General features: G+C 34.6%; 3 protein-coding genes and 1 non-coding gene across 5 annotated transcripts; 2 read left to right on the top strand and 2 right to left on the bottom strand.

Annotated features, from left to right (window-relative positions):
* Positions 1–4,160: 4,160 nt before the first annotated feature.
* LOC108325805 (uncharacterized) lies at positions 4,161–6,085 on the top strand. Its single transcript, XM_017558885.2, has one exon. It carries the CDS (start codon positions 4,910–4,912, stop codon positions 5,615–5,617), a length of 708 nt encoding a protein of 235 aa, XP_017414374.1. The 5' UTR covers positions 4,161–4,909; the 3' UTR covers positions 5,618–6,085.
* A 23-nt stretch (positions 6,086–6,108) lies between these two features.
* Positions 6,109–9,140, bottom strand: LOC108325804 (pre-mRNA-splicing factor 38). The gene is made up of 5 exons (XM_017558884.2): positions 8,625–9,140; positions 8,439–8,529; positions 8,200–8,329; positions 8,014–8,084; positions 6,109–6,886 (listed from the first exon to the last, which is right to left on the bottom strand). Exons 1-5 carry the CDS (start codon positions 9,034–9,036, stop codon positions 6,424–6,426), a joined length of 1,167 nt encoding a protein of 388 aa, XP_017414373.2. The 5' UTR covers positions 9,037–9,140; the 3' UTR covers positions 6,109–6,423.
* Positions 9,141–9,224: 84 nt separating this feature from the next.
* On the top strand, positions 9,225–9,296 carry TRNAP-AGG (transfer RNA proline (anticodon AGG)). Its single transcript has one exon. It is a non-coding gene; the product is annotated as a tRNA-Pro (tRNA).
* A 1,142-nt stretch (positions 9,297–10,438) lies between these two features.
* Positions 10,439–18,885, bottom strand: LOC108325803 (topless-related protein 3). 2 transcript variants are annotated; one of them, XM_052874426.1, is made up of 25 exons: positions 18,488–18,885; positions 17,319–17,498; positions 17,107–17,220; positions 16,774–16,932; positions 16,447–16,651; positions 16,208–16,337; positions 15,842–15,957; positions 15,585–15,717; positions 15,364–15,473; positions 15,120–15,189; positions 14,975–15,048; positions 14,810–14,905; positions 14,641–14,733; positions 14,179–14,306; positions 13,822–14,056; positions 13,567–13,734; positions 13,394–13,477; positions 12,810–12,965; positions 12,610–12,720; positions 12,313–12,492; positions 12,108–12,236; positions 11,912–12,007; positions 11,496–11,678; positions 11,238–11,413; positions 10,439–10,838 (listed from the first exon to the last, which is right to left on the bottom strand). In XM_052874426.1, exons 1-25 carry the CDS (start codon positions 18,565–18,567, stop codon positions 10,622–10,624), a joined length of 3,423 nt encoding a protein of 1,140 aa, XP_052730386.1. In that variant the 5' UTR covers positions 18,568–18,885; the 3' UTR covers positions 10,439–10,621. The 2 variants fall into 2 exon arrangements, with proteins under 2 accessions (XP_052730386.1, XP_017414372.1); XM_017558883.2 differs by having other exon boundaries at positions 16,447–16,621; positions 18,488–18,884.
* Between the last annotated feature and the right edge of the window lie 2,498 nt (positions 18,886–21,383).

Genomic DNA, 21,383 nt, shown 5'->3' with positions numbered 1-21,383 from the left:
TCTTTATGTCTCCAGATTGTGTTTCTGCGTTTTGGTTCACCGTTCTCTTTCCATTTTCTCATTCTCCTCTTTGGCGTTAAGTAAAACCCTTGACATTCTCCAACTTTGCCTCCTTTTCGTCATTCTCTCGTGACTCCTCATTTCCTTTGGCTCCTCATTTGTGTGGGACGAACCCAAAGTTCGTTCTCCTCATTTTAGTCCTCCATTTCGTTCGCTCTCATATTCCTCATTGTGCACGATGGCATTCTCCGTTGACCATGGTGGTTCGAGCAAGGTAAATGGGTTTATCCATTTTCTTCATTGCGTTTTGGGTTTGGCATTGGGTTTTCGTTGTGTTTAATTTATTTATTTTTTCGTTTTTGGGATTTGGCCTTTTCTTATTTTGGTCTCTTTGATGCAGTTGTGCGTTCGTCATTCTCTTTCAACAAAGTATGTTTGTGCTTTGAAGAGAAGAATAAAAGGAAAAATGTACAAAGTACGCCTCGTGCAAAATCTGGCATGAACACGACCTTTGTAAGCCTAGGAGGCATGTACTACAACCAACCTAGTGTGCAGAGGGTTGTGAGGGTCGGATCGCGAAAGCCTTACAAGAACAAGGCGCTTAGAACCCCATACACAGGAAATATAGCGAAACACGAGTGATTTTTGTATTGAATTGTTATAGAAAGGAATACAAAATTGTACACAGATGAACAAATAAGTTTATTATACCCAATTTTTTTAATGAAATAAAAGATGAAACTTTACTTCAGTTGGTTATTGTTAATGTTAATTGAAGTTTTAATGTCTTTGTTATTGTCATTGTCAGATGTGTTGTTATTTGTAATGTGAATAAACAAAGCGGCCAACTACCATCCATGAATAATGATATCACCAATTTTCATTGCATCTATGGCATGCGTTGCCTATTTTGTCTCTTGTAATCGATTACAATGAGCATGTAAACGATTACACGAACAAAATTGTGGTTTTGTACAAAAACCTGTGTTGCAGGAGCCAATTGTGGCCACTCATGTATCCAAAGACATTTTACGTTATTTTTTCATAATTTTTCACTGGATGAGAGTTATTTTTAGTGTTTAAGTGTGACTAGAGGAAAAAAATTGAGGTTTGGGCCGTCCATGGTGAAGGAAAGACCCAATGTTGGTGTGAAGGCCAAGTTGGTTCAAGTTCTGAAACAAGTGTAGGCAATTTTGTGCCTTGTAATCGATTACAAGGGCCTTGTAAACAATTACACGAACAAAAATCCGGTTTTGTATAAAAACTTGTGCTGCAGGAGCCAGTTGTGGGCACATAAGTAACCAAAGCCAATTTGAGTGAGATAACATGTTGTCAACTTTGACCTTTGCTGACTATTTTAATCATAACTTTTCCTACAGACCTCCAAATGATGTGATTCTTTTTTCATTAGAAAATAGACTCAAAACTCTTACCAATCACTACTAATTTTTGATTTTTGGACATCTGAGTAAGTGCAGTTTATTCCTTAAAGTTAACATTTTACATATTTCTGTCAACTCTGACCTTTGCTGATTGTTTTGCTCATAACTTTCTTCACAAAAATTCAAAATGAGTTGATTCTTGTTTTGTTCAAATCTAGACTCAAAGAGCTTTCAAATGACTATCAACCCATAATTTTTAGACCATGTAGTTAATTTCCCAAAAACAACATTTTTGTAAGCTTCTTAAATGAGTTTACTTTCAAGTTATTTTTTCATGTTTCTTAGTTTAGATGGGAAAATTACAAATTAGTAGTCATTGGAAATATTTTTGATTGTATTTTGTAATGAAAAAAGAATCAACTCATTCGAAGTTCGGTGGAGAAAGTTAAAAGTAAAACAACCAGCAAAGGTCAGAGGTGGTAAGAATATACAAAACTTTAACTTTAGGGAATTAACTGTACCTACTCAGATGTCCAAAAATTACAAATAATTGGTCATTTGAAATATTTTTGAGTCTATTTTCTAATAAAAAAGAATCACATCATTTGGAGGCATGTGGGAAAAGTTATGATTAAAATAGTCAACAAAGGTCAAAGTCCATATATGTTTTTGAACCAAGGTAGGTGAACTACAGAAGTCAGTTGTGGGCACATAAGTAGCCAAAGACATTTTACGTAATTTTTTCATATTTCTTGAATGTATGAGAGTTCTTTTTAATGTTTAAGTGTGAGTAGAGCCTAAAAATTGGGTTTTGGGCGGTCCTTGGTGAAGGACAAACCCAATGTTGGTGTCATGACCAAGTTAACATGCTGTCAACTTTGACCTTTGCTGGCTATTTTAATGATAATTTTTCTCACCGACCTCCAAATGATGTGATTCTTTTTTTATTAGAAACTAGACTCAAAAAGCTTTCCAATGACTACTAACTTGTAATTTTTGGACATCTGAGTAGGTACAGTTTATTCCTTACAGTTAACTATTTATATATTCCTGTCAATTCTGACCTTTGCTGGTTGTTTTGCTCATAACTTTCTCCACTGAACTCCAAATGAGTTGATTCTTGTTTTGTTGGAATCTAGACTCAAAGACCTTTCAAATTATGCCTTGATAATCAAGTGTAGGCCTTTTTGGGCATTGTAATCGATTACAAGGACCCTATAAACGATTACACGAACAAAAATCTGGTTTTGTACAAAAACTTGTGTTGTAGGAGCCAGCTGTGTGCACATAAGTAGCCAAAAACATTTTACGTTATTTTTTCATATTGCTTGAATGAATGATAGTTCTTTTTAATGTTCAAGTGTGAGTAGAGCCTGAAAACTGGGTTTTAGGAAGTCTTTAGTGGAGGAAAGACCCAATGTTGGTGTCATGACCAAGTTAACATGCTGTCAACTTTGACCTTTGTTGACTATTTTAATGATAACTTTTCCCACCGACCTCCAAATGATGTGATTCTTTTTTTATTAGAAACTAGACTCAAAAAATTTTCCAATGACTACTAATTTGTAATTTTTGGACATATGAGTAGGTACAGTTTATTCCTTAAAGTTAACGCTTTATATATTCCTGCCAACTCTGACCTTTACGGGTTGTTTTGCTCATAACTTTCTCCACCAAACTCCAAATGAGTTGATTCTTGTTTTGTTGGAATCTAGACTCAAAGACCTTTTAAATTATGCCTTGGTAATCAAGTGTAGGCCTTTTTGGGCATTGTAATCGATTACAATAACCCTGTAAACAATTACACGAACAAAAATCTGATTTTGTACAAAAACTTGTGCTGCAGGAGTCAACTGTGAGCACATAAGTAGCCAAAAAAAATTTACATTATTTTTTTCATATTTCTTGAATAAATGAGAGTTCTTTTTAATGTTTAAGTTTGAGTAGAGCCTGAAAACTGGGTTTTGGGCAGTCTTTGGTAGAGGAAAGACCCAATGTTGATGTCATGACCAAGTTAACATGCTGTCAACTTTGACCTTTGCTGGCTATTTTAATGATAACTTTTCCCACCGACCTCTAATGATGTGATTATTTTTTTATTAGAAACTAGACTCAAAAATCTTTTCAATTACTACAAATTTGTAATTTTTGGACATCTGAATAGGTACAGTTTATTTCTTACAGTTAAAGCTTTATATATTCCTGCCAACTCTGACCTTTGCTGATTGTTTTGTTCATAACTTTCTCCACCGAACTCTAAATGAGTTGATTCTTGTTTTGTTGGAATCTAGACTCAAAGACCTTTCAAATTATGTCTTGGTAATCATGTGGAGGCCTTTTTGGCCATTGTAATCGATTACAAGGACCTTGTAAACGATTACACGAACAAAAATCTAGTTTTGTACAAAAACTTGTGCTGTAGGAGTCAGTTGTGGGCACATAAGTCACCAAAGACATTTTACGTAATTGAATTTAATCTTTTTTTAGGCACATGTGTGATGTGATTCTTTTTTTTAGGCACCAACACTCAATTGAATTGGATCTTTTTTTAGGCACCAATCGTAAGGCCTATCAAGGTCGCTTAGAGAATCGATTTTATTACCAAACACCCATAACCAAATAAAAGTTTCAATATATATGGTCGAACAAGACTAGTAGAGAACGTATGGTACTAGATCAAAATTGAAATTTTATTCATATAATATATTATGAGTACATATTACCCAACATTTATAATCATGATCTTTTGTATATAAAAAACATGTACAAGTTCCAACTCGAGTGAAAAATTTCTTTCGATTTTGAGGAAGACCCGTGAGAGTGAAAGCAATACTCCAGACAAAGTGAAAATGGTGGAGGAAGACGAAGAAGAGGGTTGCCATTGGGTTGCCATTGGACCTGCAGTTATAACATCAACACAAACAACAAGGGTCGAGAAGGTGGTTAGGGTTCGCGAAAGAAGAAAACGTCAATGCTGGAAAAGATGGTTATGCCTTCGCGCGAAAGAAGAAAACGTCAATGCAGAAGACGGACGTACAAGACAACGAGAAGGTGAGTCTTTAGGGTTTAGCGAGAAGGTTAGTCTTTGAATACCAGAAAGATAAGAGAACTGAGAGATGAGGAAATGCGAGATGACATACGAAAGCGAAAGTGCGAAATGTAAAGGAAAGAAGAAGCGAAGCGCGAAATGAAATTTCGTATTTTTTTTCTTCCCATAATCCCTTGCCTGATCAATTGCATATTAATTTATTTTTTTAAACATCAGCCAATGGACAACCGCCACGTGGTTTGTCAAAACTGCGTAAAAAAACGTTGTTAAATAAGCGTTTTCCAAAAAATAATTACATGTGTTTTGAAAAAAAGTAGGCTGGCATGGTTAAAGAGTGGCCACTGCACGAACTTTCCCGCTCCCACGTTCCTGTTAAATATTGGTACCCACTAACTCCATATTACGCTCAAAATGTTTCTGGTAGGTTGGTTCAACCTGTAACTGCTATCTCCTACTTCAATCGTTCCAGGTCACAAAAATGCAGAGAAAGTTTCACTCTCTTGTCAAGGACAAAGCCAATGCTAGTGCTGATGGCAGCGATAACAGGGGTACAGGGTTTATGTGTGGAAGTCGGTTCTCAAGAAAATCAGTTGGGTCGGCATTTTCTTGTATGCTTGCAAACAAGGGACCACCTGGCAAGCATGCTTCCAAAGTGAAGAAAAAAGAGCTTTTTGGTGACTCAGGAAATGGAAAGGTCTCATTTGGGGACGAACCAGTTAAAGTTCCATTTTCTAAACTTCTTGCACTGGAGGAGACTGATCGATCTGGTGAAGTAAGGCTGAACAGCAAGGATAGGGAAGATGTGAAAATGAAGCTTCCTTTGTTGAGTTTTCTATATAAGAAGAAAGGATGGAACAATTTCACTAGGGCTGGGTTTAGCAGTAATGAGGATGGTGACAACAATGATGTTATCAGGTTCAGGCAAGTGAGGAGGAAACTAAGCTTACGCCACTTGTTTAGGATTCCCTCCAAAATACTGCTCTTTCGCCTCAAGCTGAAGTTGACAAAGTTTCAGGTTAAAAAGAAAGCGACAAAGCAGTTTGAACAAGCCGAGGATGATGAAGATGAAGATAGAGAACTATGCAAGAAGAGGATTCTGATGGGAGGGAGATGCAGGCCGTTGAGTTCGCCAGGTTACAAAGAGATGTATAGTAGTTCCTGGACAAGGGCACAACGCCATCACTGATCCCCGTGGTTTGGATTGTTTTTCTCTCTTTTTCCTTTCAACTAATCTTTAGAGATATATCGTGTATTATTTTCCTTTTATTCGTCAATATCGTTAACAAAATTTCGTATTTTGGCCTTTAGAATGTATTATTTTGTACCTGGTAATCGGTTCTCCACTCGTTAGCGCAATCTTATCCTTCTCTTTCTTTCTCTTGTGTAAAGAATCGTTACATTTTTCACTTCGTCAATAACGAGCCATGCCATTTTTTAGCTGTACACTGAAGCCATGCATGTAACAACTTAGGTAGGGAGTTAGGATTTAAATAGAAAATTTTCCATTGCAATTCCAATGGGCAAATAAAATTCTTTATTTCATGTTTTCTTATAAATCACCCGAAATTTAAAATTTCCCCCAAAATCCTCAAATGAATGCTAGCGATATTCAACCTATAAATATGATTGAAACAAGGCTGCTAAAAGTTTCTGTAGTGAAAATTTCATACCGGAGGCTCTGGATATGGTGGTCTCATTAAAATAAAAACAATCAAAACAAGACCTATGGACATGTATAAGTTCGAGCTGGCGCAGCAACACAAACACACGTACATAGCAAACTTGTCCTTTTGACTCGATAACTGCGACTCAGGGATATACACAGAAAGCAAGCAGCATCTAGCCACCTGGTAACATGGCATTTCCTTTTGCTTTTGGATCTTTAGTGCTTACAACAAAACCCAACTAAATATATATATATATATATATATATATATATATATATATATATATATATATATATATATATATATATATATCACACTGCCCAGATCAGACCTTCAGCGGTTTCAAACCCAGGGCTGCTCGGAGCTTGTTCGCTTCTGCAATCTCAGGATCTGGGTGATCAGTGCCATCATCCTTCTTTTCTTTCTTTTCTTTTTTCTCCTTCTTCTTTTTTGGCTCACCATCCTCAAGTCCATCTCCGTGTCTTCTAGGGCTTACACTACTTCTAGCATGTCTCTTTCTGTAGTCACCACCATCATGTTCCTTGCGATCCCTACTCCTACTTCGACTCCTTGAGTGGCTCCTTCGCCTTCCACGGTCACGATCCCTCTCTCTCCTCTCCCGCTCCCTACCTTCTCTCTCACGACCATAATCTTTTTCATCCCTCAGACGATATCGATCCCTGTCTCTCTCCCTGTCTCTGTCCCTGTCTCTATCTCTGCCGCGTCCCCGCTCCCGATCATGCTCTCGTTCATAATCTCTATCATAGTCTCTGTCATAGTCACGGTCCCTATGAAATAACATCCAAAACCAATCAAAACGTGATCTTTCGATGAGCCAAGAATCACAAAATGACAAAACACGTCCAGTTTATACTTATTGAAAATTCAGTACTTCGTTACATGAACAGAAAGAGGAAACCGATATCAGATACCAACATAATGCACTTTAATGACCTGTGTAAAATTGGTATTAAGAACCTAAGACCGTGAATAAAGCAAAATGTCTAGTAACCCGTGCTTCAACTACGAGCAGCAATTAAACCACCACCACTCAAATGAATGCGCACGTCATTAGTTCTTAAAATGACAAGGTAAAATTATCACCTCATAATATAATGCTTCCACAACAAAAACTTGCACGCAATTCAGTTTCAAATAGTTCATTCCTATATGGATGGATGGGATTGGGATACCAAACTAACATGCTGAACACAAAGACAGACTAACCCGTGACATTTTCATGAAGCTCAAAGGTTGATGGAGCAACGATAGAGCTTCAGCTGATGTTCTCTCCAAAGGTATCTCTTATATTTAATAGTAATTTAGAAAAAAGGCCAAGCATATGGGGATAACATATCAAAGGTGTGGAAACGAGTAGCTGTAATAACAAATTTGACAATAAAAAGAACTATACATTTTTTCAGTTAAAAATGAAAAGATGTCAATAAACATTTAAGAGTAAACTAAACTCTTCAATGTCTAAGATAATATGTGTGGAGAACCATCAACCCATGTAACATGACTGTTTGACCCATCATACTTCTCACTGCACACTGTCAATGCAGAGAAACCTGGCAGGATCATTGAATCTTACTTTAGGAAGCAGTTGTACACCACAGATAGCTCTGAATGCCAGAGTGGAAATAGAAGTGTAACCTTGCACAAATTCAAAAACCGCTTCCAGCATAATGTATTCCTTCGTTGTAAAAAAGTTCAAGGATTTCCTAGAGTCACGTATTTAAGAAAAAATTAATTGATTCGAGTCTTTAGACCCAGCAGCCCAGATACGCTCAACACTACCGAAGAAGTTGATGAAAAAACAAAATGCAAATTGAAGGTACCAGAAAAGCTTTTCCTTGATAAGACTAACATCTACATTAATCAACCCAATAAAGTTGGAAAGACAGAACAGTACCTGTATCTATGACTATCACGCCTTCTGTCCCTGTCTCTTTCCCTTGTTGGGCTTCGCCCACGATAATAATCCTACAAATCATTCAATAATTATATCAAAACATAGTAACTACTTACATTTATTTAATATTAAAAAATTAAGAGTAAGAATATATCTCATGATAGAGAAAAAAAGTAAGGAAAGTACCTTCTCATAGGCTCTATCTTCAATCTCGTCAACAGGTTGCTCATTATCCTCTTTCTCTTCTTCCTCCTCAAAATCTTCTTCAAGTGCGCTTCGTCTAGGTTCCAATGAATTCAAAGATTCAAGAGTCCATCTGTAGCAAACAGAAGACCAGAACTAAAAATCTTAACACCGCAAAAAAAGCTTAATAGTAAATAAAGTGTAGAAACGTTCTAAAAGAGAAAGAAAAACCCAGAAGATACCTTTTCTTGACGCGAGGCAAAGCAATATCACAGGAATAATCTTTTGTGAGAAGTTCATCGATGACCTCATCCACATGCGTCAATGAAAACTCTGCAGACCAAGGTTAACAAATTAGTTTAACAAGGAAGCTAGTTATTGATAAAATCAACAGAGAATAAACGAGCGAAAATTGAAATGAAACCCACGCCCATCAGTTAACTTTCGCCGGAGTTTGCGATAGTCATTGTACAAGGGTTCGAGGTAGCGGTAGACGTCAATGTCTGAGCCAGTGAGACGCAAGTAAAACGCGCCGAGTATCCTAACGTATTTGTAATCCTCGTTCTTGATGAACTCGATGACGATTTCTTTCTCTGGCTGAATCTGGAGCATCTTCATGACGAGGCACATGAAAGGCGTAGGTTTACGGTTTCCCCCGTAAGTTCCGCCGAGATGGTCCAGCTCCATGGCCTTGTCCACCAACGTCTCCGCCGTTAACCCGAAACATTGCTCCTTCCAGTACGTGTTCTGATAGATCTTCGACCGGAGAATCTTCTCCACTAGGTTCTGAGGGTTCGTCCCTCTTATACTCTTCGCTGCAGGATCCGTGCGATTCGCCATCGATTAAGCAGAAATGCACCGTCCCTGGAATTCAATAGCACAAACCCTAACCCTAACCCTTTTCAGGATCAGGTCCAGGACTAAGAAAGATTGATGGCACGGAGGAGTATATTTTTATAATTAATTTGTACTTTAAGATAGTGTCTTTTATATTTTATATTAAAAAATACCAAGACATAATCAACGAAGGGCATTTGGTCTAGTGGTATGATTCTCGCTTAGGGTGCGAGAGGTCCCGAGTTCAATTCTCGGAATGCCCCTCTTTTTGGTTTTTATTGATGTTTTCGCTTTATCTTTTTAATAATTAGCGAATGCCTTATTAATTTATAAAATATTGAGCCTTCCCATTTTGTTAAATATTAAAATGTTATTAAAACAACATATTTTATTGCAAATAAATAAATTAAAATTCTCTACTTAAAGAACTGTTCTTATCACGTGGTTTAAGTAATTATAAATAAAAATATTTGTACTATAATAATGAATTAATAAATAAGATTTATCATAATTATGTTTTTCTATCATGGTTAATGAAAAATTATATTTGTTAATTCATTAATAAAATATACCTAAAATTTAATCAAGATCAATAATAACGGACCATTACGTTTTCATGTCGACGACAAAAAGTCCAATACATCGAAGTAAAGTAATAAGTCACTCCAATTGTCTCAATATGAAATAAAATCATTTGTGGGACAAAATCACTCCTCCAGAATGTGAAGTGATAAACGAATTTGGTTTTAGCAAGGCTGAAAATGGAGTTATGATGAAGCCTATAACAATTTCAGGGTAAAGGTATTTTCATTTCGGATTATAAAAACTCAAATAAAATATTCATTTATCCATTTTTTTTATCTATACAAAATTTAAAATAAAAAGCTCGATTCATTCTAATTATTTTGAAAAAATTCAATTCAATATTTCTATAATTTTTTTTTCATGGATGGTTTCATCCCCCTATAAAGATGATTACTTTTGTAAAGACTAAAATATTTTATTTTATTTCAAAGAAATTGAAAACAAATCTTAAAAATATATTTTCTCATTAAATAAATTTTATTTAATCGTAAAAAAAATAGTCAAATTTATTTTAATCTATTAAATTTTGATGCGAGTAGCCATTCAATAATGTATTCATAAAATTAAAGAAATTGATTTAATTCAATTACTTTTTTTATATATTTTGGTCATTGATAATTTACGGATAAATAGTACAGGAATGCTGTCAACATCTATTTTTGAATTGGATATTTTAAAGGTTGCAGTAAATTTCTGTTTTCAAATAAGGGAAGATCCATCTCCAATCAATAATGATAAATTGACAATTGATTTTATATGGAGTATCAAACGGCAATGAAAATGGAGTTGTAAGCAAGAACAAGAACATTACAACTCTATGTAAACAATAAATTGAGTTAACTAGAATAAATAAAGGTATACAGCAGAGTACATCTAAGCATTGAGCATTTTATGTCGAATTCTGACCTGATATTGACGAGACATATTGGTGAAGCAAAACCTAAACTTCTAAGATGATAAAATTACAGATGAAAAGAACTAAACTAGTATAATACAATTGACCTCATCTTTGAGCCTGATCAGCAGTGTGGTTGCTTGTTGTAGATGATGATGCTGTCCTACCATTCAATATTCCATTGTCCATAGGTGGGGAGGATCCCCACTTACCCTCTGATTCACTTGGTTCTATCACTTTCACAGATCCATCCGTCAACCCAACAGCAAACTGATTAGGTTCCAGTGGATGAGCGGCGACCACAAGAGGATACAAAGATGGATTTCTGCAATAATACACAAGGATCAAGCTCCTAACCTCAAATTTAGCAAATGCAAATAACAATCACCAAGCCCCCGTTTATGAGGAAGGATTCTTCTTATTCTCCTTTTTTGTTAAAAATTAATAGTATTGATGATTTTAACGCTACATACATTTTAATAAACAGTAATGACTTTTTTGTGTTAAATTACTAAGCAGAATTTTACAGCGCATGTACATGAGAAAATGATAGGCAATATATATTCACAGCGCACACACACACACATATATAGGAGTCACTGAATAAAGTGTGGAGTAGGTTATTTGGCTGAACTGAAGGGAAATCTACCCATGATAGTGTTGATAAGAGTGTTAGTCACTTCAATAAAGATTAATGAGTCCAATTTGCTGATCTGAAACTTACCCACTTAAAGCTGCCGGTGACAAGCATATTGACGGTGCAATACGACATCTAAGCCTCAAGCTATCAGCATCAAACACACCAATGTTGGCATCACAAAATGTAGCATAAATTAATTGACTGTTGCAAGAATAAGCTGCATATGATATTGGGGCATGCAGAACATCTTGGGGAACCCACTGCAGCAAAGAAATTTATGAGCATCTAATTTTTAATTGTCAGAAACTGGCAGCTTCACCGATATAGGAGGGAATTTCATACCTGCCGAATGCGTTCCATCTTAGAGGCATCATATATTGCCAACTGAGTCTCATGAACTACCAACAAACGAAGTTGATCAGAATGAAACTGTACGCGTGTGTCACCAACAGGTGACTTTCCTGCAGGTAGTTGTATTGGAATTGATTTTCTTTTCTCCCATGTATCAATGCTCCATACACAAAGCTGTACAAAATAATTGAACTTCTTAAAACCCAAAAGCTAAAAGATGTGATCATATAAAAATGCCAAAATACAACAAAAACACAGGTAATTAAACTATAGCTCTCAAGAAAAAAAAAAGTTGTAAGTAATTAAGTGTAGCAAGCCAGCAAAATACTTGCACGAGAGATCCTCTTTGAAAGATTTTCCGTGCCACTTTGAATGTTGTATGAATGGAAAAGAGTTAAAAGACTTACTTGAGCATCAGCACCAGATGAAACCAGTATGTTAAGATTGGTTGAAAAAGCTAAACCAGTGATACGCTTCTGGTGAACCTTCAATTTTGATTTCACCTGGAACATACCCCCAGAAAGGGAAAAGAGTGGTGTGAGATTATTAGAAATAATAGTATAAGCATCAAAACAAAAAAAACTAGTCAAACATAGCAATCACCTCATCCACTCTGACATTATAGATGTGAATGGTAGAATCCTCCATCCCAATCGCAATAATGTTGTTATCCTGGGGATGGAAAGCTAGGAAGGTAGAAGCAGGAGGTGGTGGCATGAATGTTGTCATTACCTATAAAAAAGTGAGGTAATCAGTAAACTTACCAAATTAATGGAATATCACAGTTGAACATCCGGAGTACACACACCTTGAATGTCATCATGTTAAATAGGGAAACCTTCCCACCACAGGCAGACAAAACGTATGAGTCATTTTTTGAGAGTGCAATGCAAGGGACTGCTTCTTCAAGGTTCACACCCGAGATATCATTAGTCATAACAAGACCACTATTGGGTTGCCAATGCTGTGGAACAACATTGGCTGTAGCCTGTAATATATTAACATCATAAATCTGTTCTCTACTAAAAGGAACAAACAAAGGGAAAGCACACAGAAACAGAAAACTGAAGAGAAAAAATGTAAATTAATTATCTGCCAAGACTACCTTCCCAGTAGGATTCTGTTCATTGCGAGCCCATTTCCAAAGCTTCTGGGTACCATTTGAACCAAGTGCCAAAATACCAACGCCAGAGTTTGTATATAAAAGTCTAACAACCTATGCATGCATCAGATTATTAAAACAGTGTACAGAGCACAGTTAGCCATAGAATAATGGCAATCTCTTGTAAACAATAGGCAACGCACCTTGCTGGATGAATCAGTGCTTTCAGGCATGGTAACTGACCGACATTGAACAGGATCCAGAATTTCAGATAGTTGCCATGGTTTATTAGCTCTGTCTATTACATCTTCCACAGTTCGTGGTTTCTCCACACTTCGGCCCATGGGATCAACTCCGTTCTTTATTGAGAAGGCCAAAATCAATGAGCAAACGGGTATTAAGATGCAGTAAATAATTCACAACACATGCAACATAGAGAAGGTATAAATAACAATTAGATAAGTTATTCCAGAGAAATACAAACGCCAAATTATAAGTAAAACAGATTCGTGTATTCCTTTTGGATCTAATGGTACCACAAAAATAGAACATGTTCTAATGGTACCACAAAAAGTGTAAAGTAGAAGTATCCAAAAGGTGGTCCTCCACTGTTTACATGGGTAATGAATTATTGCCGACTTCAGCATACTATAAGAAAGAATAAAAGGACTACACTATAGTCCCCAGAGTGTAGAGTGTGTGTACAGAAATGAAACAACTATCAATGTCATTGTTCTAACATTCTAATAATGAATTAATAATTAAATTTACAAGGTTAGGTTCATACAAGAATTGGAGAAGGTCTAACAGGGGAGCTTCTTTCCACTTTACAGTTGACAGGACTAACATTAACAGTAGAAGAGCCAGATACCTACATGGCACAAACAAAGTAGACAGTAACTCATACATATTTAGTTTTAAACGTCGGTATTCAAGCAGAAAATTAAGCTGTATCACTACCTTAATTGCAGTTGATTCAAGGGGTGACCTCAATGCTTCAAAACCGGGAGTTTCAATAGTTCTTAAAGATCTAAGACCAGAAGCATTAGCAAGTATCTTCAATCCATTGTCCACGGTAGTAACCGCCAAAATGTTTCCTTCCTTGTTGAATCTCAAGCGTGGAAGGCTCTGAACAAATTCATATAATTATACACGGGATATTTTATTGAGTGTCATATTCCACAAGACCTAAATTAGTTAACCATAAATACCAACCTGCAATCCTCCATTGGCATCAGTGCTTGTAACAAGATTAACATTGTCCATGTCCCAAAACTTAACTTGACCATCTTCACCAGCAGCCAAAAAGCGGTTTTGGGTTGTGTCAAACTGCACAACACCAGCTGATTTTTTTCTAAACCCGTTGTACGTTCTCTTGATGGCTCCTTCACTTTCATTCCATTCAACAAGAAAAGACTCTCCATCTTCACTTGTCCCACAAGAAAATAACCTGGTGAAAGATGGAGAAATTTTTTTTAAGGACAACATAGGAAATTTCAATATAACACATCATAGGTACCCATTGAGCATGACACTGGGAGGAATAAATACCCTCATCCAGATCCAGCTTACCTAGTTCCATCAGCACTATAAAGCATTGTAGTGCACCAGTGGCCAGGAGCATCATAGTCAACCCTAGAACCCATGTTGTCATATAACCAAGCCTTTATTTTGCCATCAATGGCAGTTGAAAATATGAACTGCAAAATTATATAATCAACATTTAGAGTGTGTATGTGTACATATATATATATATATATATATATATAAATTGCAATAAGTTCAATCAATACATATTCTCATCTAATGGGAGCAATATATGCGTGTAACAGAAAGAGACCTGTAACTTTTTAAGATCACAATAAATGAAAGCCGCTTTTCATAAGTTCAGATTTTTATGCAAAATAACCACACATGTAAAACTGAAATAGACTAAGAATGTATAAAATTCTAGCAAGCGGTATACAGCAGAAAACAGTCCAAGGTATAAACATTAAATAATTTAGATGCCTTCATAACGATGTCTACTTTTACCTGAATGCTCTCTTTGTGATGGGGACATATGGAATATACAGGTGCCTCGTGCCCATCAAAGGTGAACAGTTTTCGTCCATTTAAATCCCAAACCTGGTCAAGAGTTTCATCAGAAAAAAGTGATAATTTTTGCAAAATCAAAAAATTGCAACGAGTAAATTTTGGGAACCTTTATCAACTTATCATCCCCACAAGTCACAATACACAGCTGTTTGTTCGGATGAGCAAATGCCAAGTCATTCACACCCCCAACATGAGCATCAACCTGATTAAAAGGAAAATGTAAATTAAACTGCAAACAAGCTTTAGCTAATTTTTATGAAAAAAATATCACCTCTATTCGCTGGGTTAGCTCGTTTGATCCAGTGTAAGCATACAGGTGAATCAAATGTTTAGTAAAAGCAATACCTACAGAAAAGCAACCAGTTAGATGTTTACTGACAGCTTCAAAATGGTCTAAGAAACATAAATTATCGTACCTACAAAACTTCCATCAGGGCTCCATGTGACCCGACTGACAGAAAAAGGTGCATCCTTCACTGCAGCAGCCTGAAAAATTCTCAATTTTAATTACAATGGTTTTGAATCTGGCGCAGCAACACCAATGGCCAATCAAAATAATATACCGGCAATGATAGTTTAAGATGCACTTATTTTCTTGGGTCAGACTGATAACCGAGGGTATACTACAAATGAAACAATAAATATTGCACTGTATGAAACCTGAAATGGTAATGAGCATGCAGACACGTCCCATATTTTGAATGGCTTTGAGACCAACTTTTCTCGCAGACTGAGTTCCCAGAGGGTAATTTCTCCGTTATTTGAACCAACTACTCAATGGAAATATATATATCATTAGAAGAAAAAGAATTTAAATAATGCTTTTGACTGTGTTTTGACAATCATTATATTAGACATAATGAATTTATGATAAACATTACCAAGAAGTAAGGTATGATGAGAAGGATGAAAATCCATGCTTTTCACAGAGGATCCTTGATTCAATGTCATAGTCACAGTTCTTGGCAGATCATCTAGAGACCAAGAGGCTTGTCGAGCCAAGGGATAAGAAACCTTAAAACAAATGATCGACAATGAAATCAGCCAGAGCCATAACAAAGTAAAAAAAGTAACAACTATTTTGCCTCATAAAGTATGTTAGATACAACTAAATAGAACAGAAATTCATTGAAGTTACCTCCTCTACAGAATGACCAGGACGAAGCCTTTTCATTAGTGGTTCATGATCAGCATTTTGATAATCAACCATGGCAGAAGTTGCGGGAGGTGTTCTAGGACGTTTCAAGAGAGGCCCTGTTAAAGAAATGTAGATTTTTAAGTCAGCGCAGTCACATAGTGAAACCATTGAACAAGTGACATTTTATCTAATAAAAAGATTCCTTTCCTATATTCACTTAGCCAAGCAAATTGAACAGCCAAGATACTAATGATTATAAGGCTTTTTATAAAAAAGTTACAAAAACTAGAGCGCATGGCATGTAAATGACATAAAAAATAGTGCAGTAAGTTTTATTGAAAATAATAGGGTAACTACAATCTTAACCTTGACTTTGTGGGACAGGTATGGTTGATGCCGTGACAACAGCTGCTTGGACAGATGAAGAAGCTGAGGCATTGGCCATCCAACCAGCTAAAGCATTAGCATTGGCCGTAGCAGCAGACGGTGGGAAGGGCTACAAAATTTAAAAAATCAAATTATTAGTTAGTCAGCATGGAAACAATTATAGTATCTATCAACTTAAAATCAAGATAATCAGTTTCTTGAAATGAAAGGTATCATACACCATGAGCTCCAAGAGATGTATAGGCAGCGGGCTTTGCAACAGCAGCAATTGGAAGATTGACAGGTGTAGGTGCCAGAGGACCATTAGGAGGTGCACATGTGTGATCTGTGAATAAAGTCTTAATATCTGGATTTGGCCTTGGGTTTTTGCAGAGCTGGTGCTGCCAGTTTAGACTGCATTGATAGGGTGCAGATATAAATTCGCTGATAAAAAAATAAGGCACAAAAACACACTAGAAGTTCAAATTTACAAGAATCAATTAGAAAAGGAATGGGAAACCTTCCAAATTCTGATTATTTACCAAATAAAAAATAATCATACATACCTTTGATTGATTAAAGTTCTCAATCTTGATGACTTAAGGGTTGGGAAGATAAGCTTATCACGGAAAAGAGGATTTGCCTCTATGAGTTTTTTCAGCTCTATCAGCATAATGCTTCTAGCAGTTTTGGTGTCACCGTACTTGGACAGCTGCTCGTTCTCCCTGTTATGTGAAACAAAATACCACTCAATTGTCAAGCTTAACCCTTAACTAGTCTTAGTTGTGAATTGAATCAAAGATTCATGAATCACATGTACAATCTCATCCACCGAATAGTCAAGAGAAGGCAGTGACAAACAATGTAATTCATTAGATTATGTATATTCCAGAAATTACCTGAAATTATTAAGAGTTAATAACTGTGTTATTTCTTTGTACAGGTCCTCGTTGAAGGTGGAGAACATTTTTAAATCACCGGCTAATATCTCAACAGCCTTTGCCTTGTCTTGCCTAAAATTTTGAAAATCACCATAGACAACACAGATTAGTGTTACAACAAACACAAATGCATTTAAAAAGCTAAGAAAAAAATATGAAGTTCCACACACCGATCAAGTGCTTCCAGATATTTCTGTTTCCTAATTTCAAAGAATATTTTCATTGAGTATCTATTATCATCAACTTTGGTAAACCCCGATAGATACTTCTCAACCTCTTCCCACTCACCAGCCTGCACTTTTTCCTCAAAGTACTTCATATTGAAAAAGAATCCAGATTCTTTCTCAAGCCTGCACACATTAAGAAGCGTTTAATAGAGTGACATGAACAGGCACCATAATGAAAATTCTTACAAAAAAAAAAGTCAGAAAACAGAAAGGGTGTTCGGCTTCTATTTTTTTTTTTTGTTCTTCTCAAATCCACTCCCCAAGTAAGAACATTATATAACTTCTTGGGTGAAAAGAACAGGCTAATTATCATTAAGAGGTTTACAAATCCAGCTTCCTATTAAAGTAGTTAACTGCTTTCCACAATACAGAAAGCCAAAAAGAGTAACGACCATGTAAAAAGAACAAGACATGAAATGATCTAATACACTTCCGAGAGAAAAATTATTGCATAGTCCAGGCTATCAAGCATTAATAGACTCAAACAATCTCAACACAAGACATATCTTAATGTACGGAAAATAGAAGTTATCGCAATTATTTGTCAAGTGCTCAAGTGGAGATTGGTTAGGCTTTGGTGATGTCAAAGAAAATAATAATGTCTCCTGTGGCCTGTCTGATTATAGGGGACACGTATCTTTTCAAAATTATAAGAAATTAAAAATAATTTTTAAAAAATCATGAGCTGGCCTCCTCGAAATATCATAGGTGTTTACCACCTAGCTCTGTCAAGTTCTGTCAATGCTCGCTCAATTGGAAGAGTAATTGAACCTGATACAAAACTCAACCGTCGAAATACCAGTCATGAAGAACATACAATGCAAAAAGACCACGGCAATTCTGATACTCACATCTTAATTGTAAATTACAAGAAAAAAAAACCCTAATATATGGAATTGAAACATTCCTTCTTTCTTTATTTCTCTTTATTTTCTTTTTTGTTTACCTCATTCCTCGATAATCAGATAACCAGAACCCACATGGAATAATAAACAGTCCCAAAACATAATTAACTCATTCAAATTCATACCAAATCCCTACTAACACCCTAATTTAAAGAAATAAACAACTTGCAGGGAAAAAGGGGAAAAAGGGGGAGAAAAGGAACTCACTTGTGTACGGATTCTTTGAATTTCTCTTCCTCCAAAAACTGAAGTATGAGAAACACCAATTCTCTGCTCAGAGAAGACATATCGAACTCCAATCTGAAACCCACACCGTTAATTTCGATCTCCAATTTCCGATCTTGAAGACAATCAATACTACTTCTAAAGGACAAAAACAGTACAAAACTCAACCCACCGACCACGGACAAACAAGAGATGAACCACACAAACTTTCCCTCTTCACTCCAACTATAACAATCCGAACCCAGGCAACCTTAAAATCCTCATGAAATCTAGAGCCTCTTGAGTTATATAAAGGGCTCAGAATTCGAGAATTTTTAGGGTTTGAAAGGCTGCGGATAAGAGAGAGAAGAGAAACTCGGTCTCGCTATCTTCGATGCGTTGTACAAGGTCGCTCTTTTTCTACTGACCCATCAGAGATAAGTACATTGACTTATTCAATAAGCAAAACTACTTATCAAAATGAAATTATCATTCCGTGCATGATAAGTTCACAGTCCAGACTATTGCGGAATTCATCTATTAATTCAAATCTAGTGAATATTCGTCTCACACGTCCACTCTACCCCATTTTTTTTGTTCTGTCCCTTTCTCGTTAAAATGAGAATTTAATTTCTCTCTTCAATTTTTCATTTTAATCGCGATATATATAGTGCTTTGATTTCTCCGAGAATGCAAATCCACGCGCGGTTCGAATTTAATTCTCGGCCCCACATCTCGCTGTCGGGATTTTTGGTTTGGCGAGTGGGAATGAGGATTCTTGATTGTTGTGTATTTGTGTCACTCAAACTCAAGTATCAAATTATTGTGGTCAATATATTCAAGTTTTGTTTCCATAATAAATAAAAAACTGGGAAAAGCAGATTTTTTGAATTTCAAAACTAATGTTGTTAATATGTCCATATATTAATGAGCCATTAAACAGAATTAATTAACTACATATGACTCAATTAAAATTAATGAATATATATAATTAAATTCATAAATATATGCCTTTAATAAAGTTATATTTACTGCCATCTAATAAAATAAGTAAAACTTGCCAATTTAGATCATATAAACATCAAATAATTTAAAATAAAATAAATATGATTACTTTATTATTTTTATCAGATTTTACAACCTAAATCTAAACATAACTAGTATCATTTAATAAATTCAAATATAAATAAATTCTAACCATCTTAACCTTGTTGTAATGGTAGATAATAAGACTTTTTCCTATTTAGTAAAAATTTATCTACTTTAATTTTAATAATGTTTTAAAATTACAATGCAGAACTTATTATAAAAAATCAATACAAAAAGAATAAGAAAAAAACAAAAATATAAAGCAAAAAAATCAATTGACACACAGAAGAAATTTTCACATAAATAAGATAATTATCTACCTATATTTTACGGAATACAATTAAATTATAAGCGTTTAAAATGTTTGATTATATTTAACTATTTTATATTTATATAATAGAGAAATTTATATATATATATAGGAAATTAAAATTACTATAGGACAAAATAATAAAATATGCACAAAAACAGTACAATCATGTCTGTATTTCTGCTAATTTAATAGTATTATTTTAGAAAGTATTTTTAAATGTCAAGATCATGTTTGATAAATATGGTTGAAAATATTTTAGAAATGGTAACTTTTTAGTTTACAATATCAAGAACATTAAATAAAATTAGTCAGCATTCTTAATTAATGTAAAATTAGGTAACTTGTCTATATTTAAGTAAAGAGACAGTATAAAATTAATAATTGGTGGAAATTTATTTTAAGATATCATTTGTAGTAACAATTTTACTATCTTTTATGTTGTTAAATATAGTAACATTTTGAATAATAAAAAGTTAACATAATTGTTAAATTTTTGTATAGTCTCAAACACCCTGTTAAAAGCAATATTTCAATTTTTTACCAATAATTTTGTTTTATATATCTAATATCACTCTAGTGCAAAAATGTACCCTGTAAATCAATTATTTCTCACATGAATAAATATGCATAATACAGGTTTATGTTTATATTATATATGAGAAGAAAATATCAAATATTACATTATCCATAATTATATAAAATAAATTTTGTCAATTCAATCATTATAATTTCATATTATGTTATTTTAATTATCTACATTAAGTGTTTTTTTCATAATAAAACAATAATAAAAAAATATTAAATGGTTTATATTTTAATAGAGTTTAGAAATTATATACTACATAAAAAACATATCAAGTAAGTGAATATTGATATAAAATTTTGTACATATAATATATAAGAAAGTAAGTTTCAATCTAATATTAAGTTTTGAAAAAATAATATTTATTCCAAAAAATATAGAATTGTAATGCATTTATTACAAGTTGATTAGTTTTTCGCCTTTTTTTGGTTTTATTAATTTGAAAAATAAAAGGATTTTGTTCTTCATTTAATCTGAAGTTAATTTTAGTAGTATAATATTTATATAAAGATATGAAAACAAAATCATTTTTCCTCAAATACACAAATTTATACTGTTTTTATTTTATTCATTATATTCTTTCCTAAAATATCCTAATTTAAATTAATGGTTATAATTTGAATTTGTAAAACTTGTGAATACAACATAATTTTATTTAATATAAATTTATATCAGTGGAATATACATAAATTTACAAACAAATTAAGAATCATAAAATAAAGTAAGTTCATCATAATTCAATTTTACAATCTATTTATGTTACGGTGTTAATTTCTTCATTTGTTTATTAGCATCAAATATATGGTATATTTGATTTTGATTTTTGTGACACTCGGGCACTGACGAGAGCGGGAAGTGATCGCCGGTGCAAAAGACATGAAGTGCAAGGGGCACAGACAAGGAGCGGCTCCTGG

Source organism: Vigna angularis, chromosome 3 (genome assembly GCF_016808095.1).
Source record: "Vigna angularis cultivar LongXiaoDou No.4 chromosome 3, ASM1680809v1, whole genome shotgun sequence".
Lineage (NCBI taxonomy): Eukaryota > Viridiplantae > Streptophyta > Magnoliopsida > Fabales > Fabaceae > Vigna > Vigna angularis.
The sequence above is the reverse complement of the archived record's forward strand: the minus strand, read 5'-3'. Positions and strand labels throughout refer to the sequence as shown.

Coding starts and splice junctions, on each gene's coding strand:
- LOC108325805 (XM_017558885.2), top strand. CDS start 4,910: ATGCAGAGAAAGTTTCACTCTCTTGTCAAGGACAAAGCCAATGCTAGT.
- LOC108325803 (XM_052874426.1), bottom strand. CDS start 18,567: ATGTCTTCTCTGAGCAGAGAATTGGTGTTTCTCATACTTCAGTTTTTG. Junction 16,338..16,446: donor CATCTCTTGGAGCTCATGGT/GTATGATACCTT, acceptor TAAATTTTGTAG/CCCTTCCCACCGTCTGCTGC. Junction 15,474..15,584: donor TCATCATACCTTACTTCTTG/GTAATGTTTATC, acceptor TCCATTGAGTAG/TTGGTTCAAATAACGGAGAA.
- LOC108325804 (XM_017558884.2), bottom strand. CDS start 9,036: ATGGCGAATCGCACGGATCCTGCAGCGAAGAGTATAAGAGGGACGAAC. Junction 8,530..8,624: donor GCGAAAGTTAACTGATGGGC/GTGGGTTTCATT, acceptor CTTGGTCTGCAG/AGTTTTCATTGACGCATGTG. Junction 6,887..8,013: donor CGTGATAGTCATAGATACAG/GTACTGTTCTGT, acceptor GTTATTTCATAG/GGACCGTGACTATGACAGAG.